Genomic DNA, 26,480 nt, shown 5'->3' with positions numbered 1-26,480 from the left:
TTGTTCTGTTGAATGTTTCTAACTTCAGACATTTTTCAAAATAATAAAAAGACAAATAAATACCAGATTAAGACAAGGGTTTATCACATTCTTACATCAGATATCGCTGTCCTTAGACTACCTACAGTACGCTAGAATTATATTTTAAAATGCTCTGTATGATTTGGTTCCAATCCATTTGTACTGGTGCTATTCATTTTGGTAGTTGCAGCTTACGAGTCTTGAAGTGTATTGACACGTCAGTCAGATTGAATTCTTATTACTCACTTTCCTTTTAGCTTTCCTCCTCTCGGCTCTCCTCCTCGTTCTCTCCTCATCATCCGAACCCTCCTCGTCGTTCAGCGTCGCCTGCTGGAGACATCACAACACACACAATGCTCAGCCAACTAAAGAAGGGTTTGGAGTGTTTTTTTAACTGACCTAAACACAAAGTGATGTCACTTCAGTGCAGCACTAATTCTGAGAGAAGGAAAAAGCTTTTGAGAGTTTTTCTTTACTTTGTATGTCTGGAGATAAAGTTGGCGCCTATTGAACGGATCCCCCAAGAAGCCACAGATTTTGAGTCAGCATCTCGTGGCCTTTAGTGATACTGCATCTCAACGCGCTTCAGCACTGACTTCAGCTTAAAGGGGAACTTAGGTATTTTTCTACCTGGACCCTATTTTCCAAAATGATTGTGTCTATGTAACTAATAGGACAACAAAAAAAGCTGTCACCGTCAACGAGGGCAAATGAGCAGCGTCAATGTAGCGTTTCCTTCACTGAAAGTTCTTGTTTTTGCCACCGACAGGCTCAGATTGTTATTTGAAGTGTCTGATGACATTATGGAAAAGACCCTACAGAGAAATAAAACCTTTTTCTTACCTTTTGTTTGATCCGGTCTGTTTGTTATTGTGTCTGGAAGAGAAGTCTCGCTGTTTATGAACCTGTGTTTCCACCGGTTCATAAACTTGTGACAACACCGGTGTTACCGATTACACCAGACATTTTACAAGAAGAGATGACGGTCAACATGTATGGCACGCTTACTTTGATCTTGGCTGAGCGGAGTTAATAAAAAAAATTCCCGAAGCCGGATCATGATCCGGATTGCCACCAACATCTAATGGATTGTTCATTGTGCCACACCCCACCCCTACAAAACATTTCATTCAATCCACCGCAGACTTTTGGAGTTATCGTCCAAACCAACAAACCAAACAACCAACAAACCAACAAACCAACGCCAATGAAAACATCACCTCCTTCCTAGGCCTTTGGCTTTGGCGGAGGTAATGACAATCAGAGTCTGTCGTGGCAAAAACAAGGACTTTTAGTGGACATAAAAGACGGTGCCAGCTTGCCCCAATAGGATTGCAGTACAGCCCGTGAGCAGCTGCCGTCTACAGAGTTCTCCCCTATTAGTCAGCTAGATACAGAAACCTGGGAAAATAGGTTCCAGGTTGAAAAATAGCAAAGTTACCCTTTAATGAGACACCAGAAACATAAAAGCATGTACCTGTAGATCAGAAAACTATGTCTTTACAGTAACCTAGAAGTACATTCAGTGTGTGTTTTACCTTTAATCACACTTATTTTTTAACACACAAATCCAATATAGTATTTCTATAATGAGTACGAACTAATCCATAGTATATACAGTATAGTACCTGCAATGAGCCTCGGTCTATTCTTCTGTCTGTCAGGTCAGGAGCTCCATTCTGTACCTCCATCTCCTCCTCACATGGTCCTCCTACAGACACAAATATGACATAATATAATGTTGTTTAATTTGGAAGATAAGCATCCCTTCTGTTGCTGTCAGGTTCTCTGGCAGCATTCGTCCATTTGTCTAGAGAGAGAGAGCGTGTATGTGTGTCAACAGACATTTCCCATGCAAAACAACCAGGTGATCTGGTGGCAGCTTGTGATTGGACGAAGCAAACAGAGAGTGAGTGTGAACCTTTATTTAGTCGGATGCTTCTCCTCGTGTTTCTGAAGAATGAAAACATTCAGCTTTATGAGGAGAAGTGAGTGCAAAACAAACATTTACCGCAAATTCTTCAATGAAAGTCGACTTCATGCTGGCCCACACTACCAGATGTTTCAGATCTTACCAGATGTGTAAAATGTGAGAGAGCCCTCACATAACCACATGTTGTGTTAAATTGAACAGGTTAGTTCCTGTAGTGTGAGGAGAGAAACAGCAACAGCACACACTAACACATTCATTCATCAACAACAACTAAAAAACACAGAAATCTCTCTAAATCTCTGAGATCAGACGAGACTTTAGTGTAAACCAACATGGCCGACGACGGGCAGGATGAATTAGTGATGTTAGTGATGAATTAGTGATGATGAGATCCATCAATAAGGAATCAATTGAAAGATTTGAGTCCAGAAGTTGATGTTTTCACTGGTTCTTAAATGTGTTGTCAGTGATTCATTATTCTAAAAAATATTCCATGTTCAAAATCCAAAGTATAAATGTTAACAAGTGAAGCTATGCAATCGGATTAGTCACGATGTATTCGCGTCATGATGTTGTAAACCAGTTTTTGGTGCGTGCATGGTAATATGGCGCCAGGCAGGCGTGTGAGCTGGAAAGAGGGGAATCCTTCACTTCATACCACACTTAAGAGGTCACCATGCCAGAAATATCTGAGAGCCTCTGGACAGAAATAGTGCTCCTTCTAGAAGTATTCCACTCTCTCCCTCATGTCTAAATATCAACTGACCCTTGTTATCCCACTGACATTAATTCTATTTTCAGGAAGTGATTTGTGACACATTTACCAACCAGCCTTTGGTAAAAACCCGGCTACGTCATCAGAGCTTGGACGGTAGTAAATTTTCTCTCAGCTGATGAGCGCTCGCTTTGGTGAAGCGGATCAGTTACCACCGTGCACTCGCACCAGCAGCAGCAGGACACACACAACAGGTGTCCCGGGAGTCTTTCATTTCATGTGATTGCTAGATGACCCGCCTGTAGTTCTTGCAGTATTTGACATGCCACCGTCTATTTACAGTCAGTTAACCCTCTGAGACCTGTGGGATTGACGGCAGGGGGGATAAATAACGGCCGTTAAGTTAGGCAAAATTTGGGCGAGGGGAAAACTGGCATGGCCATTTTCAAAAGGGTCCCTTGACCTCTGACCTCCAGATATGTGAATGTAAATGGGTTCTATGGGTACCCACGATAATCACATGCATTATAAATGTGTTATTGTCTTCTATTCTAAAATGGTGTGTTTGAATATTTCTGCATACTGGGTTCCCTAAACAGTGTTGAATTCCATAAATTGGGTCTCACTGTAAAGCTGAGACCATAAAATTAGAATAAGAGTAGAACGGACATTCACATTCAAATCAAAATAGCAGGATGGTCAGAGCGGCGTCCATTTTTATGTGTACCATTGCCATAGCAACCATTGTAGTCAGCAGTCTTCCGACTCTGGTGGATCCAATGAGCCCAACTGGATTCATGTGTGATGATGTTAGTCCCCATAAGAGACATTTCATTGACCTCACTGTATAAAATGACCTGTGGTGACCTCTAGGATGATCGCAGCCTCATGAAACTTTACAGCCACAAACTAGAGACCTAGAGCATTCAGAGGATGGATGGATCAAACTAGAGACCTAGAGCATTCAGAGGATGGATGGATCAGACTAGAGACCTAGAGCATTCAGAGGATGGATGGATCAGACTAGAGACCTAGAGCATTCAGAGGATGGATGGATCAGACTAGAGACCTAGAGCATTCAGAGGATGGATGGATCAAACTAGAGACCTAGAGCATTCAGAGGACGGATGGATCAGACTAGAGACCTAGAGCATTCAGAGGATGGATGGATCAAACTAGAGACCTAGAGCATTCAGAGGATGGATGGATCAGACTAGAGACCTAGAGTATTCAGAGGATGGATGGATCAGACTAGAGACCTAGAGCATTCAGAGGATGGATGGATCAAACTAGAGACCTAGAGCATTCAGAAGATGGATGGATCAGACTAGAGACCTAGAGCATTCAGAAGATGGATGGATCAGACTAGAGACCTAGAGCATTCAGAGGATGGATGGATCAGACTAGAGACCTAGAGCATTCAGAGGATGGATGACTTTCCTAGCTAGATTGACAATAAGGGGGTTTCTGACAGTTTCCAGTTTTTAAACTAACTGATCGAGGCAGCGGTAGACCAGCAGCTCCTGTGTTCTGCGAGGTAAAATTATTGTTTTTGTCAATGGAGTCTGGTGGTTTTGAAGAGAGCATAGATGGAAATAACAGCTTCAGTTCCCCGTCTGAAAGGGCCATCTGACAGTGAGGTAAAATAGTGAAAATATTCTAAATATAGCATACATTGATTATTGTTTTTTTTTTAGGTGTGTAAAAAATCCGTATTGCTGCTGCCCCCTTCCACAGCAGTACATTGCTTTACTCCCATGCTGGTACTCCAAACTGGGGGCGTGCCGACCGCCATCTACTGTAGGTAACACACTGACTATGGAGAAGTACCTCATACAACCCAACCCAACCCTCCCTGATTCATTCTCTCTAGCTATAATTACTGTGATTCACACAAAAAACAAAGAACTGTCAAACTACTCTTCCTTCCGGCCCGTTTTTTTAATTCAGACTATAAATTGCTCTCTAAAGCTCTAGCTAACAGACTAAGTCACTACTTTTCAAAACTGATAAATGAAGACCAGACTGGCTTTATTGCAGGACCGCTCCAACTCTGAGTTCTTTTAAATCAAAGCTTCAAACTGCTGCCTTTTATTAAACCAGATAATGACCTTAAATACTGCACTAGAGCTTTTACTCTTGTGTGTTTTATTCTATTTTAGCTTCTATCCTAGCTTATATTTTTAGCTTCTTTTTATTTTCTAATCTTTAATGTTTTTATAACTGTTTTCATTATGTCTTAATGTTCTTTTGCACTTTGTTGCAATGTTCTTGAATGTTTATGTAAAGCACTTTGAATTGCCCTGTTGCTGGAATGTGCTACACAAATAAAGCTGCCTTGCCTTGCCTTTATTTTTGATGCCAGTTTTTTCTCACCAAAATTTAGTAGCAAAGTTTGGAGCTTTATTTATTCTCCTTCGCGACGAGCTAGTATGACATGGTTGATGTTAGATTTTCAAGTTTTATATGATTCCAGTATCAGTATCTCCTCTCTGGCTTTAAAACTGGGCCTGCTACAACCTAAAAATCACAAGTTGCGTTAATACGTTAAAGAAATTAGACAGCCCTAGTACAAGCGTAATGACCATGCATTGGTTTGTAAAATAGAAAATTTCCATTAATGGATTAATCTACTTATTACCATGAAGTAGTGTCAAAATGAATATATTAGCAAGGTTACAGTATATTTTCCAGTCCCTAACCATTTTAGCAACCCAGAACGTCTTCAAAACTCCTAATATACTTATATTAGAGAATTCATATGGAACTTACTGCTCACGCTCCCATATACGGGAGGACTATTATAATATTATAAACATGTAGTCCTACCACATGTTGAGAGCAACAAGTGTAACATTTTTCATCAGCAGGCTTTGCTTTTATGAAACAAAACTGCTGATACAGAGAAACGGGTTGCATGTTGTGGATAACTGTACTTGGAGAGAGTGAACTGTACAGTCTCAACAAGCCAACATTCTTTTCCCACAAACACAAGATGTTGACAGATGGAGGGCGAGGAGAGAAAACTTCTGTCCCAGAATAGTTCAGAAACTTCAGGAATGAGCAGAAACTGAATCTGTTTGGCATTAAAAGCCACACCACCACCTGACTCACTGAAAGGCAGATAAAAAAAACAGGAATAACCGGAGAGGGAAGGAGGATGTTTGTGAGAGGAAAACATGCTTGTTTTGGATAACCATCCACATTTAGCCAATGTCAAATTATAGGTTTGAAACTGAATCACATTTCCCATCCCAACAACATGAAACCACTTCCATGAAGACAGTCTGGAGACTCCACCAACTTTTTTTTACAGTAAGTATGGAGCTCTTGAGCACAGCTGCCATTAATGCAGCGACTATGCCTATGTGAACGTTAACATCAGAAACAAATGCTAAAGGTTTAATTAAACAAACCCAACATTGAGGGGAGTGAGGGGGATGTCAAACAAGTATAGTCTGCACACATTCACACAGTCCTGAGAAGAGTCTTATCAGATTATTAAGTGAAGTGCATCACGTAGGATTGAAGATTTTCCCCTGATTTTATATATCAGTCTTCTCTCAGAAGTCAAAGCATTTCGGACCATAAATTAAGTTTGATTTTAAACACAGAACTGCAGATAATTAATCATAAAATGGTGTTTATTCAAAATGTCTGATGTTATTATGTGCTGATGTGTGCTATTACAACCCGGTCTCACGGTAAAGCGTATAAATACTATAAAATTACACGGACATTCTGCGTGTCATGAGTATGCATTTTAGTGTTTTCACGTCATTTGTACGCCACGCAAACATTCACAGTTAGGTTTAGAAAGCCGCTAACTTAGGTTCAGGCAAGAAAACCACTTAGGGTAATGGAAAATGTAATGGTTTGGCTTAAAATAAGTACGTAAACTAAGTAAAACACGTAGGGAAACAACTACGGAAAACACGTCACAAACGTCAACAAAAAACACGTGACAAACTTCACTAACGGAATTTACAAAACTAATCAACTGATCAACAACGGTCTAAAACACAGGTCTGCTGGTTAAAAGTCTGGTCTTTGTTGGACCTATCCACCTCCTCAACTGCCCACAATCAGTGGTCTTTCTTGCCGTTTATACTACGTCAGTAACTCTAACCGTAGCATTTATACACAGATGCATTTACACTTAAAGGGACTGTTCGTTAGAATCAGAAATGTCTTGTTAACAGCTTCACCTGTGGCCGTAAAGTCAACTAAAGTCAGCGTCCTGTTGCTGGCGCTTGTGCTCGCTCTACATAGACATGAAGGAGCATCGCTCAACACAGTGAGGAGACACACGTCAGCTAAAAGCACAATATCACTCTATATTTCAGCTGCTTGGCAGTAATGTTAGCTGACCAGACCAAGGTCTCTCCATGAATCAATGCTGATCCTAGTGTTGGCTTTTCCTGCCTCAGCCTCCCGACCGCGGCCGGAGGGAACGGAGGAGACGCCGGAGTTTTGGTCGGAGACGATAACGTTTCTCTCTGCGGAGCCCCGTCACTTCACAAGACACGGGAAACCTCTGTTGGTCTGGAGGAGCTGCAGCAGTTATTTCTGCACAAACGTCCACTGAACATTCACTAGATATTCTCAGAGCTAAACTAACTCTTCTGCAGTGTGGAGTGAGCAGCATGCACGTGAGATGAGTAACGAGCACGGTGTGTGACTCAAGGCGGGCAGAGGAGCAGAGTACAGCATCGTCTCCTCTGTGTCTTCTGACCACAGTCGGGGGGCTGGATCGGGATAAGTTAACGCTGTTTTGCAAGTCGGGCTTCACTAGATAGAACTTTGCAGTTTTGGGGCTTCCGTGTAGTTTGAGTTGGAACAGCGTAGCCACACTCGAGCGCATGATTTATAAGAGTGTAAGTGTAAGAAGTTACAAACAGTCCCTTTAAGTCAGTACAGGATACATAGCGTACAAAAGACGTACTTATTGCTAGCTAAACGCCTTGCACATTATCGTGGCATTTATACGCCTTTTCGTGCAAACAGGCTGGCTATTATGTTTCACTATCTGTTAATATGTCTTATTGTTTTTCAGCTTAGGTTATGTACCGAAACCCGGTGCCATATTGGTTCCTATACGACCGCTATCTACCGGACCGAATGGTAAAGCAGATTTCGGTGTCTCATTTTGGTGCCACTTAAACGCCTGATCTCCCTCTGGTGCTCCTAAACGGATGTTACAGGCAACAGAAGTGTCACTGCTTGTCACGTGCCATCGCTGTAATCGGTGTGTGCCCGACCAACGTGCAACACCGGTAACACCGACCACCGCGGCAGGCCTAGTGGTCATGCAAGCCTACTTTGGATGATGTATTACCAGTGTTATGTATACAGTTTTGTGATAAGCGTACATTTTCTGGTCAAGTTAAAACATTTTGAGTATGCTCCACCTACAGAAAACCCACATCTGTATGCAAACGTCCATCTAGAATTCACTTTGGGTTCAGTCTGTGAATGTGAAGGACATCACCTACTGGGAACCAGCATGCACGCTCACTCAACATGCCTGCAGGAATAATTTAGTTTAGAGTATCTCTGATCACAATTACATCACATATTGTTTTGATTTTAATACAGAGCAGCCCACAGCCTTCAGCAGAATACACCGGGGGGGAGGGGGAATAATCTGAAACATTTTGGACTGAGAGACACTTCTCTGATGATGAACTCGCATTCTGACGGGATTCAGCGAGGTCTTACTGGTTTTCATTCAGCTTAGCTTCTTAATATTTACTCAGCAGATTAAACACTAAGGAAACTTTCACATCAACTAAAAAGCTGTAGACTACTTTACAGGTTTCCACATGCAGCACAAAGTTATTTGCATGTGAGCTCATGCATAATTGGCCAAATGTCAACAGACTTGCACAGTTTTCTAAAGTACTGCCATATACTGGAGGTTTCAATAAAGGCAATGGACTGCATCTGACGTTACAGTAAAGAATTGATGTCTGCTGTTGTATTTCAACGACAAAAATGTTGAAGGGAGGGAACCACGTCCGACTGTTTGATATGTAAACCACCTGTGCTAAAATCAGGTTCTCAAGGCTGCCGGGCAGGGCGGCCTTGACAGTTTCCTCCCCTCTTTTATCAAAAACACACACACACACACACACACACACACACACACACACACACACACACATAAAAACACACACAAACACACACACACACACACACACACACACACACACACACACACACACACACACCCATATTAACACACACAAACACACACACACACACACACACACACACACCTCTCTCTTCTCTCAACATCAGTGTTTGTCTCTGTTTATGTGCAGAGCAAAAGAAGAGAATACATTTAGGAAAAATAGAGACTTCAGGACTAGAGCTTTACTTTTACAGTTTTTCTCGATTGTTTACACACATTTTCTGAAAGCATGCCTCATACTCTCAGAACTCTACACACAAATCAAAAAACACACACACAATGGGCAAAACCCCTCAATTCTCCTGCAAAATGAAACTTTACATTCAAAACAATGTTATTTCTTCTCAAAATGGTATTTTGTTTTCAAATGACACACACAAACCATCATATGAATAGACATGTATAAGAACCAGTTGAACACTGATGTGCTCAATGTAAAACACTATGATGAATGGAAAACACTTCTTCTCCATTCATCATAATGACTTAGGCCTTTTTTTTGTTCAGTGTTACACTTACTACAGACAGTACATACATAAGTGTGTTGTAAAATATTTTAGAATATTGTTTTTATACTCAGAACACACAAATACACGGTAACAAATATATTTTATTTTCCCCACAAAAACAATGTACACAGTGTACATCCCAACCAACACAAAGTTGCACATACAGTGGTCTACATACAAAACAACAGAAGAATTTACTGTATACAGTTACAGTAAAAAAAACTATGCTGCATCCTCTCTTCTGTTTCGGTCTGGCCACAGCACCTCATCCACATCACAAGCAATGTTTTCCCTGGCCAAGCAGCGGGGGAAATATCGCTTAGCATGTCGAATCCAGCCATGAAAAGCATCAACTGATTGCTAATTGTAACACTGTGTGACAGGTGTTTGCCCATGTGATGAGTCAGTGTGCATAGTAGGGCAATTGTCTTTAGAATTTTGAATGACAGTGTGTTCCTTGTGAAAACGAGATTTTCTTCATGAAAATTGTGCCAAATGCAGAGCATTGTGTGTAGTGTTTTGAAAAAAGTGTGTTTTAGAACTGCAATTTGAGTGTAAAGCAGGAATTGTGCTTGTAGTTTAGCAGAATTGGTTCAGGGGGTTGGTGCATGAGTTACATGTTGTGGTCATTGTGTGTCAAGTACCAGTATTTGTGTGTAAACAATTGAGAAAAACTGTAACAGATCGTTTGAAAACCAAAATGGGAGTTACAAACTTTGAGTTACACAGAATTATATAGTGTTGACCACAAGTAATTATGGTGGTACAAACAACTACTGTACAACTAAACACAGTACTGTTTGCATTAATAACTGCACTCTAGTGTACACTGACTGTGCAATATCAGTACTACTCAGGTGTAATTCATACTGTGCAATATTTTCAGGTGGAATTTCATTCTCACTGTGCAATATAATTTTTCCACTCGTACAATTGTGTTATCTAGTCTGGTTAATAGTCAATACTGTTTATATTGTTCCTATTTTTATATTTCCTTCTATTTAAATTGTTCATATTTTCTTTCACTTTTGTTTTCCTTTTTACACTGTGTTGTATCTTGCTTTTTACTGATGCTTCTTGTGTTTCTGCACTATCCCCTTTGCTGCTGTACACTGCAAATTTCCCCACTGTGGGACTAATAAAGGAATATCTTATCTTATCTTATACAGTGGTATGGTGTAGGAAAATGTTTTGAGGATACCAAGTGAGTCAAACACACTAAAAGTGGGTCTTTTACGTGATCTGTTTGGTGTTATATTCACATCAAACAGAGACAAACCTACAAAACATTAAAAATGCACAGGGAGTCTAGGATAATTATATTCTCAAATATAATTATAATATAATTATTCGAATAATGGCGGTCAGTATGAACAAATAAAGGCTGCTCCCAGAAGAGGCCACACAACAACACAGTCGCGCTACACACTCGCCGTTTATCTTTTCAACAGAAGTGCTGTTCTCACACACCGCTTACGTAATTTCGCCTGATTCTATTTTGCACTTTTTCTCAGTATGAAGCTGCCGTTAATAAAACCTAACCCAGTGAAGGCGTTACACCCCCCGAAGGGTTTAAATGTGAGAAACGATGAAGGGAATGTTGACTTATGGGAATACTTCAGAGGATTCTTATTAACTACTAAAGAGGGAAGTTAGGAATAAAGGTTTGTCTCTGATAATATCCTGCAGGGTTTCCCACCCAGGAAGTTATTTAGCCGGCATGGTGAGCCACCCAGATCCTTACACACCTCATCTTGTGATCAATTTTGTTAGCGGATAACGGCCTAAACAATAGCCACTAAAATGGCTTTTCTGTGTGAAATAGCGGCTCTGTTATTTTTCCTTAAAAAAGGTTCATATTGTATGTCTTAAAAGTTCATATTTTGTCATGTTATTGAAGAGAAGGTAGCCCTCCTCTACTATAAAACCCTGTCCTGTCTTAAATAAATGCCACCATTAGAGAATTTACACAAATTAAGATTTGTGAATCAATAAAGAAAACATTTAATTAGGGCGGTCAAAGTTAACGCGATAATAACGCAAATTTGTTTAAACACCTCTAATTTATTTAACGCATTAACACAATCGATCTTTCTGAGGTTGTAGTGGGATCAGTTTCAAAGGTAGAATGATATCATATGAAACTAGAAAACCTAAGAAATCCATTGGTAGCACCATGTCATGGTAGCTTGAGAAGGAGGTTAAATAACGCCCCAAACTTACGCTAAAGTTCGACGAGGAAAAACTGCCATGCCCATTTTCAAAATATTTTTTTTAACAGCAGAATTGATATATTTGCTTCATCTGAGTCTATGTGGAGGTAGAAGGAAGTTACCGCTTTTATTGTGGTAGTCTGAGTAATGTGACGTCACATCCGTTCCGTATCCGTCAACCAAAACAAAACGCAGCGAGGAGGTACAAAACGTTGGAGGGTCAGCGTGGATACGACCTGCACCCCCCCATGTTAAATCCAGCATGGTAAACACTACACATCCAGTAAAGGATGGAAACACTTTGAGTTTCACACATTGACAGGAAAAGCAGAGCTAGACAGAGCAGAGCTAGAGCTGCATGTTAACTCTGTCACGGACAGGAAACGTTATGGTATGGCGGTAACGTGGCGGTGGAGCCGGCCGTCGCTCTCGTCTCCGTGGTCAAACGGGCCGACGCTACAACTGTAGAGCACCCAGATACTGACATTTGTGTTCCCTGCATTGAAACGGCCCCGATGGAGCTGACCATGGATGGATACAGAGAACGGAGCTGACGGGAGAGCTAGAGACCACCTTGGAGAAGTTAGAGGAAGTAGACACGTGGGACTACGTCCGCTTTTCAAAATAAGGTGTTAACAAAGGGAACTGTAGATACAAAATACATCTATGGAAATAAGATTGATTGGATTATATTCACCAGAAGTATAAAACAACATAAATTAAAAAGAAAATACCACTAATCTGTGAGGGAAATGTCTTTATTTTTTGATTTGCTGGAGAAAATTTAATAAATAGTTCCTGACAATGAACGGATATATTTGACTTCAGGACTTCACCTCTGACTACATACATGCTGGAAATCAAATATTATTAGATATTTTCCAAAGTAAAAGTCCCTAGAAGTGTATGATTCAACTTTTCCCATGGTCTAGTGTTATACCTGTCGCAATACTTAAAAATCACAATATATATCAAATTGGCGCCCAAGTGTGGTGATAGTATGGAATCAGGAGATAGATGGATCGTCCCAGCTCTGCTGAACAAGGGTTGAATATTTAAAACTATATCAAAATAACTCTCCCTTGCTCGAAATGTCTGTGTCATAGCACACACGAACCAAAAGGTCATTTGATTTTTTATTACTACAAACTACGACAATAGCATCCAAAGGGTGGAGCCTTACGGTCTCTCTCTCATTAGCTAAATCATTTCAAGGAACACAATACTCAGAGCTAATGAGTGTCTGAGCTCAACAACACTATCGTCTTCCTGTCCTTCAGCCGATTCACAAAACACATCACACAGACACACCCAGAGACACAGAAACAGAAACAAAAACATGCTTATAAAAGTATGCAGCTCTCCTCTGACTCATCAACATACTTGACACCAGCCCAACAACACTGTGGTGAGATCACAGCAAGTGTTTTTACTAATTGTCATATTTATTAATAGTTTCTGAGTCACTTTACATGAGCTCAGAGTTGTAAAATCACTCTGAGGTGTGAAAGGTGTGTTCTTTAATTGTGATTACTGACATGACAATATGATCGACCAAACGGTTGAAAGCTGCATAACAGCAAATAATCCACCTGGTTTAGTTTTCTAAACACTGCTTCATATTTTTCAATATCCAAAAAGGCGATATAGTTGATCATGTCAATAAGTGCCTTGCACTTTTACACACTATTTTCAGTAAGAAGCCAAAGGCGTTTTGAGAGAGAAGGCTCTGTGACAGGTTGTTGTAGCATGCAACTGTTCTGCATGTGCAGTTTTCAACTTTATATTATAAATAAAAAGTAAAGTGCAATACGATAAGATAAGCTGTAGATTCTTTTTCACACATAGTACATGATTGCACACTTTGCTATATTGCACACTTTACTAATGTATATTGTATGTTATTGCACACTTGCTAATGTATATAGTATGTTATTGCACACTTGCTAATGTACATAGTGGGTTATTCTATGTTTATAATTTAGATTTTTTTATGCTAGTTAGCAGTCGGCAAAGAATGAAATTAGAACCTGACATCTGCCAAATACAGGGTAAATGTTGGCTGTGGCAGGTAAGAATTTCAGGTCACCTGCCACTCGGGATGTCACAATATCAGATTTTCCCAACACAATTATTGTGGCCAATATAATTCATGATAATGGTATTATTCAGATATCTATAGAAAATTAGAAAGAAAAAAAAAAACGCCCTATCTACCCTATCTACCACCATGGCAAATAGGACTTCCTTATATTAAGAAATATTATTTTTAAAAGGCAATTCCTGAGTTAAAATAGTCAGGGATTAGATTAAGGTTACATAATATATTCCTTATTTCTAGTGTCTGGTACCACTGACTCAGTGTTTACAAGTCTAAAGCATTCTACATACATTTCAGGAGTGGCAGACAAATAAATTGAAATGTTCAGTGACCTGCCACAGTGGCAGGTGAGGAAAAAACTTAATTTCAGACCCTGGTAGTCGGGTATATTTATAGTGTATTCCAGTATTCTTTATATTTTGGATTCTTTGGATATATTTCTTTATTGTTGACATGTACATTTTATATACTGTTCCTGTGCATTGTCTGGATAACCTGCTGCTGTAACACAATAATTTCCCAATATGGGATCAATAAAGTACATCTATCTATATATCTATCTATCTATCTATCTATGATTAGAATATCATTGAATTCACTCTGTTCTTCACTCACATTTTGTTCCGGTTTGCGTTCTGTGCTTGTAGCCAGCAGCTATAGACAGAAATTTGGGGAAAAGTGTCCAAGTCTAATAAAGCCTTTTTCTTAACAAAAGTGCCTTTGATTGTATTTAGTGTGACTATTCCTATATGTCTGTAACCTGCAAAGTTAGTACTCATTTAGGAAAAAAAGGTTTATTAAAATGTATGTAGAAATAAATTACTTTAAAACAAATCAGTAAGATGATGTAAAAGAACGGGGGAAACAGCTATATAATGTATCTTAAAACAGTAAATTAACTGTAAAATATTGTGAAATTAATAAAAAAAACAGTTCATACTGTATTTTTCATTAAAAGTACGAAGCTGTAAATTTTAGTGACAGTATAATAATGTTAATTTTGCATTAAGATAATGGCAACCCTGCTGCCAGTTCTTTACTGTTTGTTTGCTGGGAAAATCTTAACAGTGTTACTAGCTTTTTTCAGGGATTTCAACAGTTTATCAGACATAGACCTTGGCATTTGTAACCGTGTTGTTGTCTAGTGAAGGAAGGCCGTGAGATGTGGTTGTTAGTTCTGGAAAAAAAGCAAGCAGGTAGACCTTGAGTCAAGATTATTTTTTAAAATCAGTGACCATGGTCAACGCAGCAATGAATGAGGTAAAGCAACAACTTCAATGCTTCTTTTTAAATGGTCAAGCCTATGCAAAGTCATGATGAAGACCATGAGATGTGATGGAAAGTCCTGCAAAAAGCTAGTAAGTAGACCTTGAGTCAAGATTATTTTGGTTACGCAGTGACCGCATACCTCTAAAAGACCATGTAGACTAACAATGATGAAGACGACAAGATGCAGTTGAAAACACCAGAAAAAGCTAGTACAGTAAGTAGATTATTTCCAAAGTCAAGAATGAATTTTCATGCTCAACGATCACTGATATCTAACGTTATTCTCCAAAACTTTTGAGAGCAACAAACACAATGTTGAATATTGGTAGATTGATTTCTTCCTCAGAGGTTTTTTCTTATTAAAAAAAACTAGGGTGGTCAATCGATTAAAATATTTAATTGCAATTAATTGCATGATTGTACATAGTTAATCAGGATTAATCACAAATTAATCACATATTTTATCTGTTCTAAATGAACCGTAAGGGAGATTAGTCAAGTATTTAATCCTCTTATCAACATGGAAGTGGACAAATATGCTGCTTTATGCAAATGTATGTATATATTTATTATTGTAAATCAATGAACAACACAAAGCAATGACAGATATTGTCCAGAAACCCTCACAGGTACTGCATTTAGCATAAAACAATATACTCCAATCATAACATGGCAAACTGCAGCCCAACAGGCAACAACAGCTGTCAGTGTGTCAGTGTGCTGACTTGACTATGACTTGCCCCAAACTGCATGTGATTATCATAAAGTGGGCATGTCTGTAAAGGGGAGACTCGTGGGTACCCATAGAACCCATTTACAATCACTGATCTGGAGGTCAGATGTCAAGGGACCCCTTTGAATATGGACATGACAGTTTTTCCTCGCCAAATTTGACATGGTTGGTACCAACTAGCTTTAAAACTGAGCCGCTACAACCTTAAAAATCGCAAGTTTTGTTAATACGTTTAAGAAATTAGTGGCATTAAAATTAATTTACTTAATGCGTTATTATCGCGTTAACTTTGACAGCCTTAAAATAAACACAAGTGCATATGAAGACGTGAGGAGAGGAAGAGAGAGCAAAGAGAGGAGCGTGATGTACCAGAGCGAGACAGTCCAAGGACATGATGAACACGGTAGGAAGCTCACACTGATTACAGATAAACCTAATTTAAGAAATAAATGACAGGAAGAGAAGATTGTGTTTAGGATGTAGGCGTTCGTTTTCTAACCAGAAATGTCTCCAGCTGCCAAGGCCACGCTGCAGGCACCAAAGGTTGATTATTTATGTATTTACTGTATTTTAAAATATTAAAATGATTTTTTTACTTACAAGTTGTCGTCAACAAATGAGTCCTACAGGACTGGGTGCAGTGACAGGAGTGTTGTTTTTTGCTTTCAAGGTAATTTGAATATAAATCAACAAAACCAGATAGGGCTGTGTATTGGCAAGAATCTGGCGATACGATACGTATCATGATACAGGGGTAACCAGTGTCCCAAGTTAACTGGTAGATGAAAAAAACACCGGCCAAGCCTATCTTTTACTGGCCAAAATAATAAATTGCCTTTTTGTATCACATATACATTTATGTCAGTACATTTCATTGAGTTAATAATGTATTATGTGTGTTTATAGTTTTTTATGATCTATTTTGGTACAAATGTTCACCAGCCAGTGTGACGGATGGCCTCCGGAGATTTACTCGCCAAACGGAAAACCTACCTGCATTTGGTGCTTGGCGGGTGTTAATTTCAGATCCCGGGGGTAACGATTCAAAATATTGCGATTTATTGTTAGCAAGGTGATACATTGCGATATTTCAAATTTGATTTCAGGAAAACTGTCATAGAATAAAGAACACACCAGATATAAACCATTTTAGACCACCATTTATACTGCATGCAAGAAATTGCATGGTTTTTGCCCCAAACTGCATGTGATTATCATAAAGTGGGCATGTCTGTAAAGGGGAGACTCGTGGGTACCCATAGAACCCATTTACATTCACTGATGTGGAGGTTAGAGGTCAAGGGACCCCTTTGAAAATGGACATGACAGTTTTTCCTCTCCAACATTTAGTGTAAGTTTGGAGCGTTATTTAACCTCCTTCATGACCAGCCAGTCTGACATAGTTGATACCGATGGATTCATCAGGTTTTATAGTTTCATATGATACCAGTAACTGAAATTTAAAAAATGTATGAGGTTAATTTAAATCGATAAACTGTTTTGGAGAATCGATACAGTATCACACAACATAATATCGTGATATTCATGTCAGGGATGCACCGATACTGGATCGGATGTCGGGGTGATACCAACTCAAACACTTGGATCGGGTATCGGTGACAATGGAGCCGATCTATTCAATTCACTTCTAAGTCTATATACTATATACATTATAGACTGGAATGTTAATTCCTGTTTAAGTTTTGACCAATTTGTTGCTGCATTAAAACGGGTTGTTAAGTCGTGGTTTTATGTACTTATTATTATTATAATTTTAGTAATAAATAACAATGAATTAAATGTATATCTATGTATTCATTTTGTCACATTTTGTTTTACAAAGTTAGGAAAGTGATGTTTAAGTCAAGCCTGATGTTTCTTTACACATAGAAGAATGATCCCAGTCACTTCCACACAGTGAGGCATACAGCTGATTAATTAAACACTGGTATCGGATCGGTACTCTGTATCAGCCGATACCCAAAGCCCAGGTATCGGTATCGGGACCGAAAAAGTTGGATCCCTAATTTATGTGTATGGATATTTTCTTACACCCCTAAAACCAAACTTCTTCTGCACTGACATATGAAGATGTAATTAAATGGGTTTACCTTTGGCTTATCAGCCATGCTGGTAAGTATTTTGCTCTCACAGTATTTTGCAAAATGAGCACAAAGTCTAAAACAAGCATTATCATGGACATGATTAATGTCAAGGTTATAGATTCTACGTCAGCAAAAGGTTCTCATTAGTATATCAAAAACTGGACACACTGATTGTTTTCATGTGTTCCTCCTCTGGGAACGGTTACGTCCACGCCTCTGAACATTAAGGTGGTTAACTAAAGATAATGTCAATCATAACAGAAAACTTTTTTATTTCTGGAGCTCAAATTAAATTAAAATTATTTTACTATCTTAATATCAGACGTCACATATTTGCCTTGCACCAGCGGTTTGATTTATTTCAGGACATTATGTCTTGAACATTCGTGGGTCTAGACTTGGTGATGTGAGTTTGTTCAGTCCAGGATTTCCCCCAGGAAATAGTTGGTGGCCTAAACAATAGCTACACACATTCAATACAAGGCATTCACTGTGTGAGATAACAATTCTGCTCTTTCCCCCCCTCATGATTAATGTTTTATTTCAAGTGTTTTACATTTTTATGACTTTAGTGGAGGCCCACATTTGCTGTATAACACTGTGGGAAATCCTTAAGTCTTATCACAAGCTTCAGCCGAGGATCATATCTGAAATGTCTTCCCTGATTCTCACTATAATATTCAGCTTTATAGTGTTTTTGTGGCACTCAATAGTTAGTTGTACAGCTGTCTTGGATGTATCTGGAGTATAGAAACGAAGTTTATGGAACATTAAGTAAGTTATTTTCATTCAGACATACGTAACCATATGAGAGATTTAATGCTGCAGCCGTGGTCAAACCAGTTTCTGTACATTCTTGCGGGGTGGCGACTACTCATTTGCCAGTCAAATATTTTTGGTTGGGTTTTTGACGTGCTGCCAGTTGAGTCTGAGGACGCTTTCACAAGCCATAGTCCATTTGGCTAGTCCGGATCAGAGTGAAATTGATATGGTTTGTTACAAATTAAAACGGACCAAATAAAAAACATCTACTTCCTGGGGAGCTCTATACGAAGGAGCGAATAGATCTTTTTCGTCTCCAGAGAGCTGCCACTAGTAGGCAGGGAATCGTTGACTTTGAAATATTGCTGTTGAAGTGTTTTTCACTTTGTCTCAGCACTGATCTACTGTGTCTCCCTTCTCCTCCTTCTGTATGTTCTCTTCTGCACAGATGTCAAGCAAACATCAGTCAGTCCTCTCCCTACTCATGTTAACCTGTTGTTTACCTGTGTCCATCTCAACAAATTGCCGAGCAAGCAGCCCGTAATCCTCCTGCATTTTGGTTCATTTGGAAACGGTCCAAAACCTCCTCTTAGCAAGCAGTCCCGGACCGGTTTTGTTAGTCTGCACCAGAGTCACAGGGCTGGTGAAAGGGCCCTAAAAACACCAATACAAGTTAGCTCTGATCAAATCTTGATTTTTTTTTAAGTATTAAAGCACAAAGAAACACAAACCACAATAACAGCAGCTCAAAACTAAATATGCTGCAGGCATAGGGCAAGGGCTCAAATAAACAAGGTGATGCTAAACTCATGAAAGGAGTCGACTAAAGCAAGCAGATGCCTCTGTCCGGGTCTTCAGTAGCAACAGGTCTTGTATCAAAGTATGTTTCCCTTTTCCTAGCGTTACCCTCCATGGTTGGTAAGTATTGTTAAGGCTTACTCTAGGTTAACATCAGCTACAGTTTGACATTGCAGAGATGACTAGTTGGGGTTAGGGTCAAACTGGGTTGAGGTTAAGCATAGCAAAAGATGGCTGCCTGGGGTTAGTGCTAATGCCGGGTCTTTGTCATATATGGGATGGAAGGTAGAGGTGGGAAATAGTCCCAAGTTCATGACTTGCAAGTGTTCCACTCACCAGACAACTTACATACAACATAGTTTAACATTTTACAAAACTAAAAATGCTGTGTGCATGTATTATATTTACACCAAATTCCCAAAACATGCATCATTCTGCGACATTTTACATCTTTGGACACATTGATGACGTCACTATCCTCTCTGTTGAGGTGTAAAACCAGCCCCGGCCATTTCTAACACCTGAGCTTAGTATGCATTGCTCCCGGGTTGTGACCCAGGTCATATCTGAATTGTCATGACCAGGGAATAACCCATGTTGAGTGGTTTGGTTTGAATTGACAAAAGAAGGGTTGAACATGGGTCAGATAACCCTGGTCTGACCCTGGTCATTGGTGTGAAAGGGAGGTCTCAACCAGGGGGCGAAGCATAGAGATGTCCCAAGCGAAGCGGCAAAATAGAAATGTTTATTTTTTTTAAGTTAGACATTATATTCAAATTGTAGACTACCTCTCAGCACTAGTAACACATCCCACATACACTATTGTTATATTATGTAATACTATTTATGCAAAACTGTACTGTTAACAGCTCCAAAAATCATTTTACTCTCCAAAACACTGCTTTAATGAGCCCAGAGCTAAAGCTAAAGCTAGCTCTGGTGACATTAATGTCTGTACACTCAACCAGCCAGCATGGGCCAATAGAGCCAATAGAGCCAATAGAGCCAATAGAGCAAACAGAGCCAATAGAGCAAACAGAGCCAACAGAGCAAACAGAGCCAATAAAGCCAATAGAGCCAATAAAGCCAATAGAGCCAATAGAGCCAACAGAGCCAATAGAGCCAATAGAGCCAAAGAGAGCCAAAGAGAGCCAATAGAGCCAACAGAGCCAATAGAGCCAATAGAGCCAACAGAGCCAAGGAGAGCCAACAGAGCAAACAGAGCCAATAGAGCCAATAGAGCCAATAGAGCCAACAGAGCCAATAGAGCCAACAGAGCCAACAGAGCCAATAGAGCCAAGGAGAGCCAACAGAGCCAAGGAGAGCCAATAGAGCCAAAGAGAGCCAATAGAGCCAACAGAGCCAATAGAGCCAATAGAGCCAACAGAGCCAAGGAGAGCCAACAGAGCAAACAGAGCCAATAGAGCCAATAGAGCCAATAGAGCCAACAGAGCCAATAGAGCCAACAGAGCCAACAGAGCCAATAGAGCCAAGGAGAGCCAACAGAGCCAAGGAGAGCCAATAGAGCAAACAGAGCCAATAGAGCCAATAAAGCCAATGGAGCCAACAGAGCCAATAGAGCCAACAGAGCCAACAGAGCCAATAGAGCCAAGGAGAGCCAACAGAGCCAACAGAGCCAACAGAGCAAACAGAGCCAATAGAGCCAATAAAGCCAACAGAGCCAATAGAGCCAATAGAGCCAACAGAGTCAACAGAGCAAACAGAGCCAATAAAGCCAATAGAGCCAATAGAGCCAACAGAGCCAATAGAGCCAACAGAGCAAACAGAGCCAATAGAGCCCATAAAGCCAATAGAGCCAACAGAGCCAACAGAGCCAATAAAGCCAATAGAGCCAACAGAGCCAATAAAGCCAATAGAGCCAATAAAGCCAATAGAGCCAATAGAGCCAACAGAGCAAACAGAGCCAATAGAGCCAATGAAGCCAATAGAGCCAACAGAGCCAATAGAGCAAACAGAGCCAACAGAGCCAATAGAGCAAACAGAGCCAATAGAGCCAACAGAGCCAGCCTTCCATTGTGAAATAGTTGTAGTTGCAGTTAACAAGGGGCTTTAACACAAGCATACATGCACTGTCATGCAACCAGAACTAGCTTTCACTTTCCTGTAAATGCAGTTCCACTAATGTTTCCGTTACCCCAGAAAACAAACTAAATAAAGTTAAATAACGATAACAATTTTTTGCCAGGCTAATTATTCAAAAACAATATATAAAAAAAAGAAGCCTCAGAATGTCATTTGCATTAACTAATACAGTATTAGCCAGATAAGTTAGCTAACATATGCTATATTTGTTAGCTGTTAGCAGAAGTGTCCAGAACAGCAGCTATCAGCCAAACACACTCAATGTGTGTTTCATCAGTTATGTGTGTTTCTTTACTCTTTAATGTGTGTTTTATCAGATATAATGTGTTTCATCAGTTATAACTTGTGTTTTATCAGATATAATGTGTTTCATCAGTTATAACATGTGTTTCATCAGTTATGTGTGTTTCATCATCAGTTATAACGTGTGCTTCATCAGTTCTAATGTGTGTTTTATCAGTTCTAATGTGTTTCATCAGTTATAACGTGTGTTTCGTCAGTTCTAATGTGTGTTTTATCAGTTCTAATGTGTGTTTCATCAGTTATTACATGTGTTTCATCAGTTCTAATGTGTGTTTCGTCAGTTATAACATGTGTTTCACCAGTTATAACGTGTTTTTCATCAGTTATAACATGTGTTTCATCAGTTATAATGTGTTTTATCAGTTATAATGTGTTTCATCAGTTATAACGTGTTTTTCATCAGTTATAACATGTGTTTCATCAGTTATAATGTGTTTTATCAGTTATAATGTGTTTCATCAGTTATAATGTGTGTTTCATCAGTTATAATGTGTTTTTCATCAGTTATAACATGTGTTTCATCAGTTATAATGTGTTTTATCAGTTATAATGTGTTTCATCAGTTATAATGTGTGTTTCATCAGTTATAATGTGTGTTTCATCAGTTATTACATGTGTTTTATCAGTTATAACGTGTGTTTCATCAGTTATTACATGTGTTTCATCAGTTCTAATGTGTGTTTCGTCAGTTATAACATGTGTTTCACCAGTTATAACGTGTTTTTCATCAGTTATAACGTGTTTTTCATCAGTTATAACATGTGTTTCATCAGTTATAATGTGTTTTATCAGTTATAATGTGTTTCATCAGTTATAACGTGTTTTTCATCAGTTATAACATGTGTTTCATCAGTTATAATGTGTTTCATCAGTTATTACATGTGTTTCATCAGTTATAACGTGTGTTTCATCAGTTATTACATGTGTTTCATCAGTTCTAATGTGTGTTTCGTCAGTTATAACATGTGTTTCACCAGTTATAACGTGTTTTTCATCAGTTATAACGTGTTTTTCATCAGTTATAACATGTGTTTCATCAGTTATAATGTGTGTTTCGTCAGTTATAACATGTGTTTCACCAGTTATAACGTGTTTTTCATCAGTTATAACGTGTTTTTCATCAGTTATAACATGTGTTTCATCAGTTATAATGTGTTTTATCAGTTATAATGTGTTTTTCATCAGTTATAACATGTGTTTCATCAGTTATAATGTGTTTCATCAGTTATAATGTGTTTCATCAGTTATAACGTGTTTTTCATCAGTTATAACATGTGTTTCATCAGTTATAATGTGTTTCATCAGTTATAATGTGTTTCATCAGTTATAATGTGTTTTATCAGTTATAATGTGTGTTTCGTCAGTTATAATGTGTTTTATCAGTTATAATGTGTTTTATCAGTTATAATGTGTTTTATCAGTTATAATGTGTTTTATCAGTTATAATGTGTTTCATCAGTTATAATGTGTTTTATCAGTTATAATGTGTTTTATCAGTTATAATGTGTTTCATCAGTTATAATGTGTTTCATCAGTTATAATGTGTTTTATCAGTTATAATGTGTGTTTCGTCAGTTATAATGTGTGTTTCGTCAGTTATAATGTGTTTTATCAGTTATAATGTGTTTTATCAGTTATAATGTGTTTTATCAGTTATAATGTGTTTTATCAGTTATAATGTGTTTCATCAGTTATAACGTGTGTTTCATCAGGAGTGTGGAGGGTGTCAGCGGGAGTGTGGAGGGTGTCTGCGGGAGTGTGGAGGGTGTCAGCGGGAGTGTGGAGGGTGTCTGCGGGAGTGTGGAGGGTGTCTGCGGGAGTCTGGAGGGTGTCAGCGGGAGTCTGGAGGGTGTCTGCGGGAGTGTGGAGGGTGTCTGCGGGAGTGTGGAGGGTGTCTGCGGGAGTCTGGAGGGTGTCAGCGGGAGTGTGGAGGGTGTCTGCGGGAGTGTGGAGGGTGTCAGCGGGAGTGTGGAGCTCTACTCACCGCCTCCTAAGCCCAGCAGCCGGCACAGATCTCTGGTGAACTTCATCCCGGTTAACCTTCCACCGTTCACCGGAACAATCTCTCAATAACATTTAAACGGTCACACCGGACAACACGACGAGTCTCCGGTCTTCCTCCAGCGCTGACAGCTCGCCGGTGAGCCTCCCGGTCGTCCCGGTCGTCCCGGTCCAGTCACCGCCGTCCAGCTAACCGTCGTCACGACGAAACACCACTTCCGGTACGTTTCAACAATAAAACAATGACGGGCAGAATTTGAAGACGACTTCCGGTCTCCACCATCAAAATAAAACCACAAGCATTGAAATTAGCCTTGTGATAATGACTGAATATGGTTTAATATTAAATGATTTAGGATCTAGAGAGTAAATGTAGTTCAAAATATAATTCACAATTCATTTCTTTAAATTGTGTCTTTCATTGATTCATTTCTTCACTGCACTTTTATTGCCTTTATTAAATTTGGGGCAATTTAATACTATACTGAAACTATGTTTTAAATGTTTGTAAAAAAAAAAAAATGTATTCTATTTCACTTTATTTTATTTTTGGTAACATTTGTATGGATCCCATAGTTTCCTATACAATACCTTCATAGAAAGGAGTTGAAATGTGACCGAAAATTCTTTGGAAGATTTTGGATAAAACTATCTAATTAAGTATAACTTACTATTTATTATAGGAAAGAAATGATACATTTATTAATTCCAATTAATTGGAATATAAATACATGCAAAAATGTTAAATATGTGTTATGGTATGTACTGTTCATAATCATCCAGTACATGTATATCCGTATTTGCAATATTTGTATTGTTTACAACTTCCAGAACACTTGACTCGTGTATATAATTGTTTTTGTTTTTATACTATTTCTCATTATACTGTAGGGCATTGGTGCTTTTTATATATAACATTTATATATACACCTTTTTTCACTACTTGTGTACATAACGGTCCTATCTATCAGTCCTCACCTTTATTTGTCCAGCTTTGCTGTCCTTGTCCCTACAGTTGTTATTTCTATTCGTACATTTAGAGAGATGCATAAATTCCTTGTATGTATATACTTATACAAATAAAACTGATTCTGATGTCTACAGGTGAGCATGCAATATCAAATTGCATTCAAATATCAAACATAGACTTTCCAATAATGAATTAATCATTTATTTTTCAAGGAAATTATTATTAAGTCTTATAAACTCAACACAACCGTTTCTGAACTTTGTCTCTATTTTCCCAGAAGGGACAAATCCACCAGTCTAGCCAAAGAACGAGAAATATCCTGAGAACAACAAACTGTAAGCCATCTGGTATTTCCTGGCAAGTTGACCCACTTTAAAACCGGAGAGCAGCGGTCTCTGGTCTGGATGGAAGGAATATTTGTGGGAACAGATAAGATGAAGTGCAGGAAACTGCACCAGGAATGCAGACTATTAGTCCACTGGGTGGTATTACTGCAGTGTATGTCACAGTATAGTGAGGAGGTTCAGCATATAGCCGTCACCTCTACATGTGGTGTTAAAGGTAATATCCACATTAGAGCATTTTGTTCTGCATTATATTGTGATGAAGTGTTGAAGTAATTTTTTTTAGGGGGGGTGACCCTGTTTTTTATTTTTTCTCTATAAATATGTAAAAACCCAGAGAACATAAGACTCCAAATAAATCTACATTTGCACATAATTTCACCCAGGTAATATCAGGAGGTGTTGTGTGTGGGGTTGGGGGTGTGATGGAGTATGCAAAGTGTGCATTCCTGCAAACGTGATATACCTGCACTTCTTGTTCTTTCATTAGCATAATCTAGTTTGGTGCAACACAGACAGCTGGTGCTTTGGAAAACCAGCTGCTGTGTGTTGAATGCATCTGTGTTGAATGTAGTTCTGGATGTAAAATTAAAAATTAAACCTGAGTTTCTGCAGGTATCAGCAATTTCCAATTTGATACTTGTTAAGACTTTATATTGTCACAACTGAGTCCATTCTAATGCCACATGAAGCCAGTGGTTCCACCACAATGGGTCAAATTTACAAAGCTCACTGTAAGTAACTGCAAAACCAAGCTGATACTGTTGGTGAAAACTTTGTCAGTTCAACGCTGAAAAAAACTTGGTAGAGAAGAAATAAAGTGTGAGTTCTGTAAATCAGAATCACCAAACGTGTGTAGACTCTAATCAGAAACTGGGATTTATGACTATTAAGCAGCAGTGTCACCTGAGGATCTTTTATTTTTTTTATGTCAAACTGGCAGCAGTTACATTATAGACTTCAATAGTTACACTAAACACTGCAGTTGATGTGCCATTGTGTGTTGTGTGAGTACAGAAATGCAGGATACTTGCAGACAACTTTGTGGCCAGTCAACTTATTTATTTATTTATTTATTTATTTATTTATTTATTAAGCAGTTAGCAAAGTAATAATATATTAATAATTATTTTATATTTATTGTATTTATTATTTTATTTTATAATTATAGTTAATATATATATAATAAATAATATCTTAGTATTCTTCTCAGTAGTTTCTGTGAAAGGCTTCTATGTACTGCACATACACTGTAGTTTGCATAATGAATTCAAATACTGTATTAGAGGCTTGCAGCGCAATTTCAATGAGACTTTTATTTAAATAGTTTGATAAGGGGGCAATAAGATTAAGATTTATTAGTGCTAAATATAACTCATAACAATAAAGTACCGTAGCCTACAT

General features: G+C 38.8%; 1 protein-coding gene across 6 annotated transcripts in view; it reads right to left on the bottom strand.

Moving 5' to 3' along the window:
* The window catches only part of LOC119485010 (tetratricopeptide repeat protein 31-like), a 40,337-nt gene extending 16,364 nt beyond the window's left edge, over nt 1-23,973 (bottom strand). For 2 of the 6 annotated variants that reach the window (XM_037764266.1, XM_037764270.1), the window contains exons 1-3: nt 23,746-23,973; nt 1,650-1,732; nt 268-351 (exon numbers count right to left, since the gene is read on the bottom strand). In XM_037764266.1, coding sequence (XP_037620194.1) covers nt 268-320 — 53 coding nt within the window. In that variant the 5' untranslated portion in view covers nt 321-351; nt 1,650-1,732; nt 23,746-23,973. The remainder of the gene's footprint in view (nt 1-267; nt 352-1,649; nt 1,733-23,745) is intronic. The other 4 variants (XM_037764267.1, XM_037764265.1, XM_037764264.1 and 1 more) reach the window with 3 other exon arrangements.
* Between the last annotated feature and the right edge of the window lie 2,507 nt (nt 23,974-26,480).

Source organism: Sebastes umbrosus, chromosome 3 (genome assembly GCF_015220745.1).
Source record: "Sebastes umbrosus isolate fSebUmb1 chromosome 3, fSebUmb1.pri, whole genome shotgun sequence".
Lineage (NCBI taxonomy): Eukaryota > Metazoa > Chordata > Actinopteri > Perciformes > Sebastidae > Sebastes > Sebastes umbrosus.
This window is presented reverse-complemented; position numbering and strand designations above follow the sequence as displayed.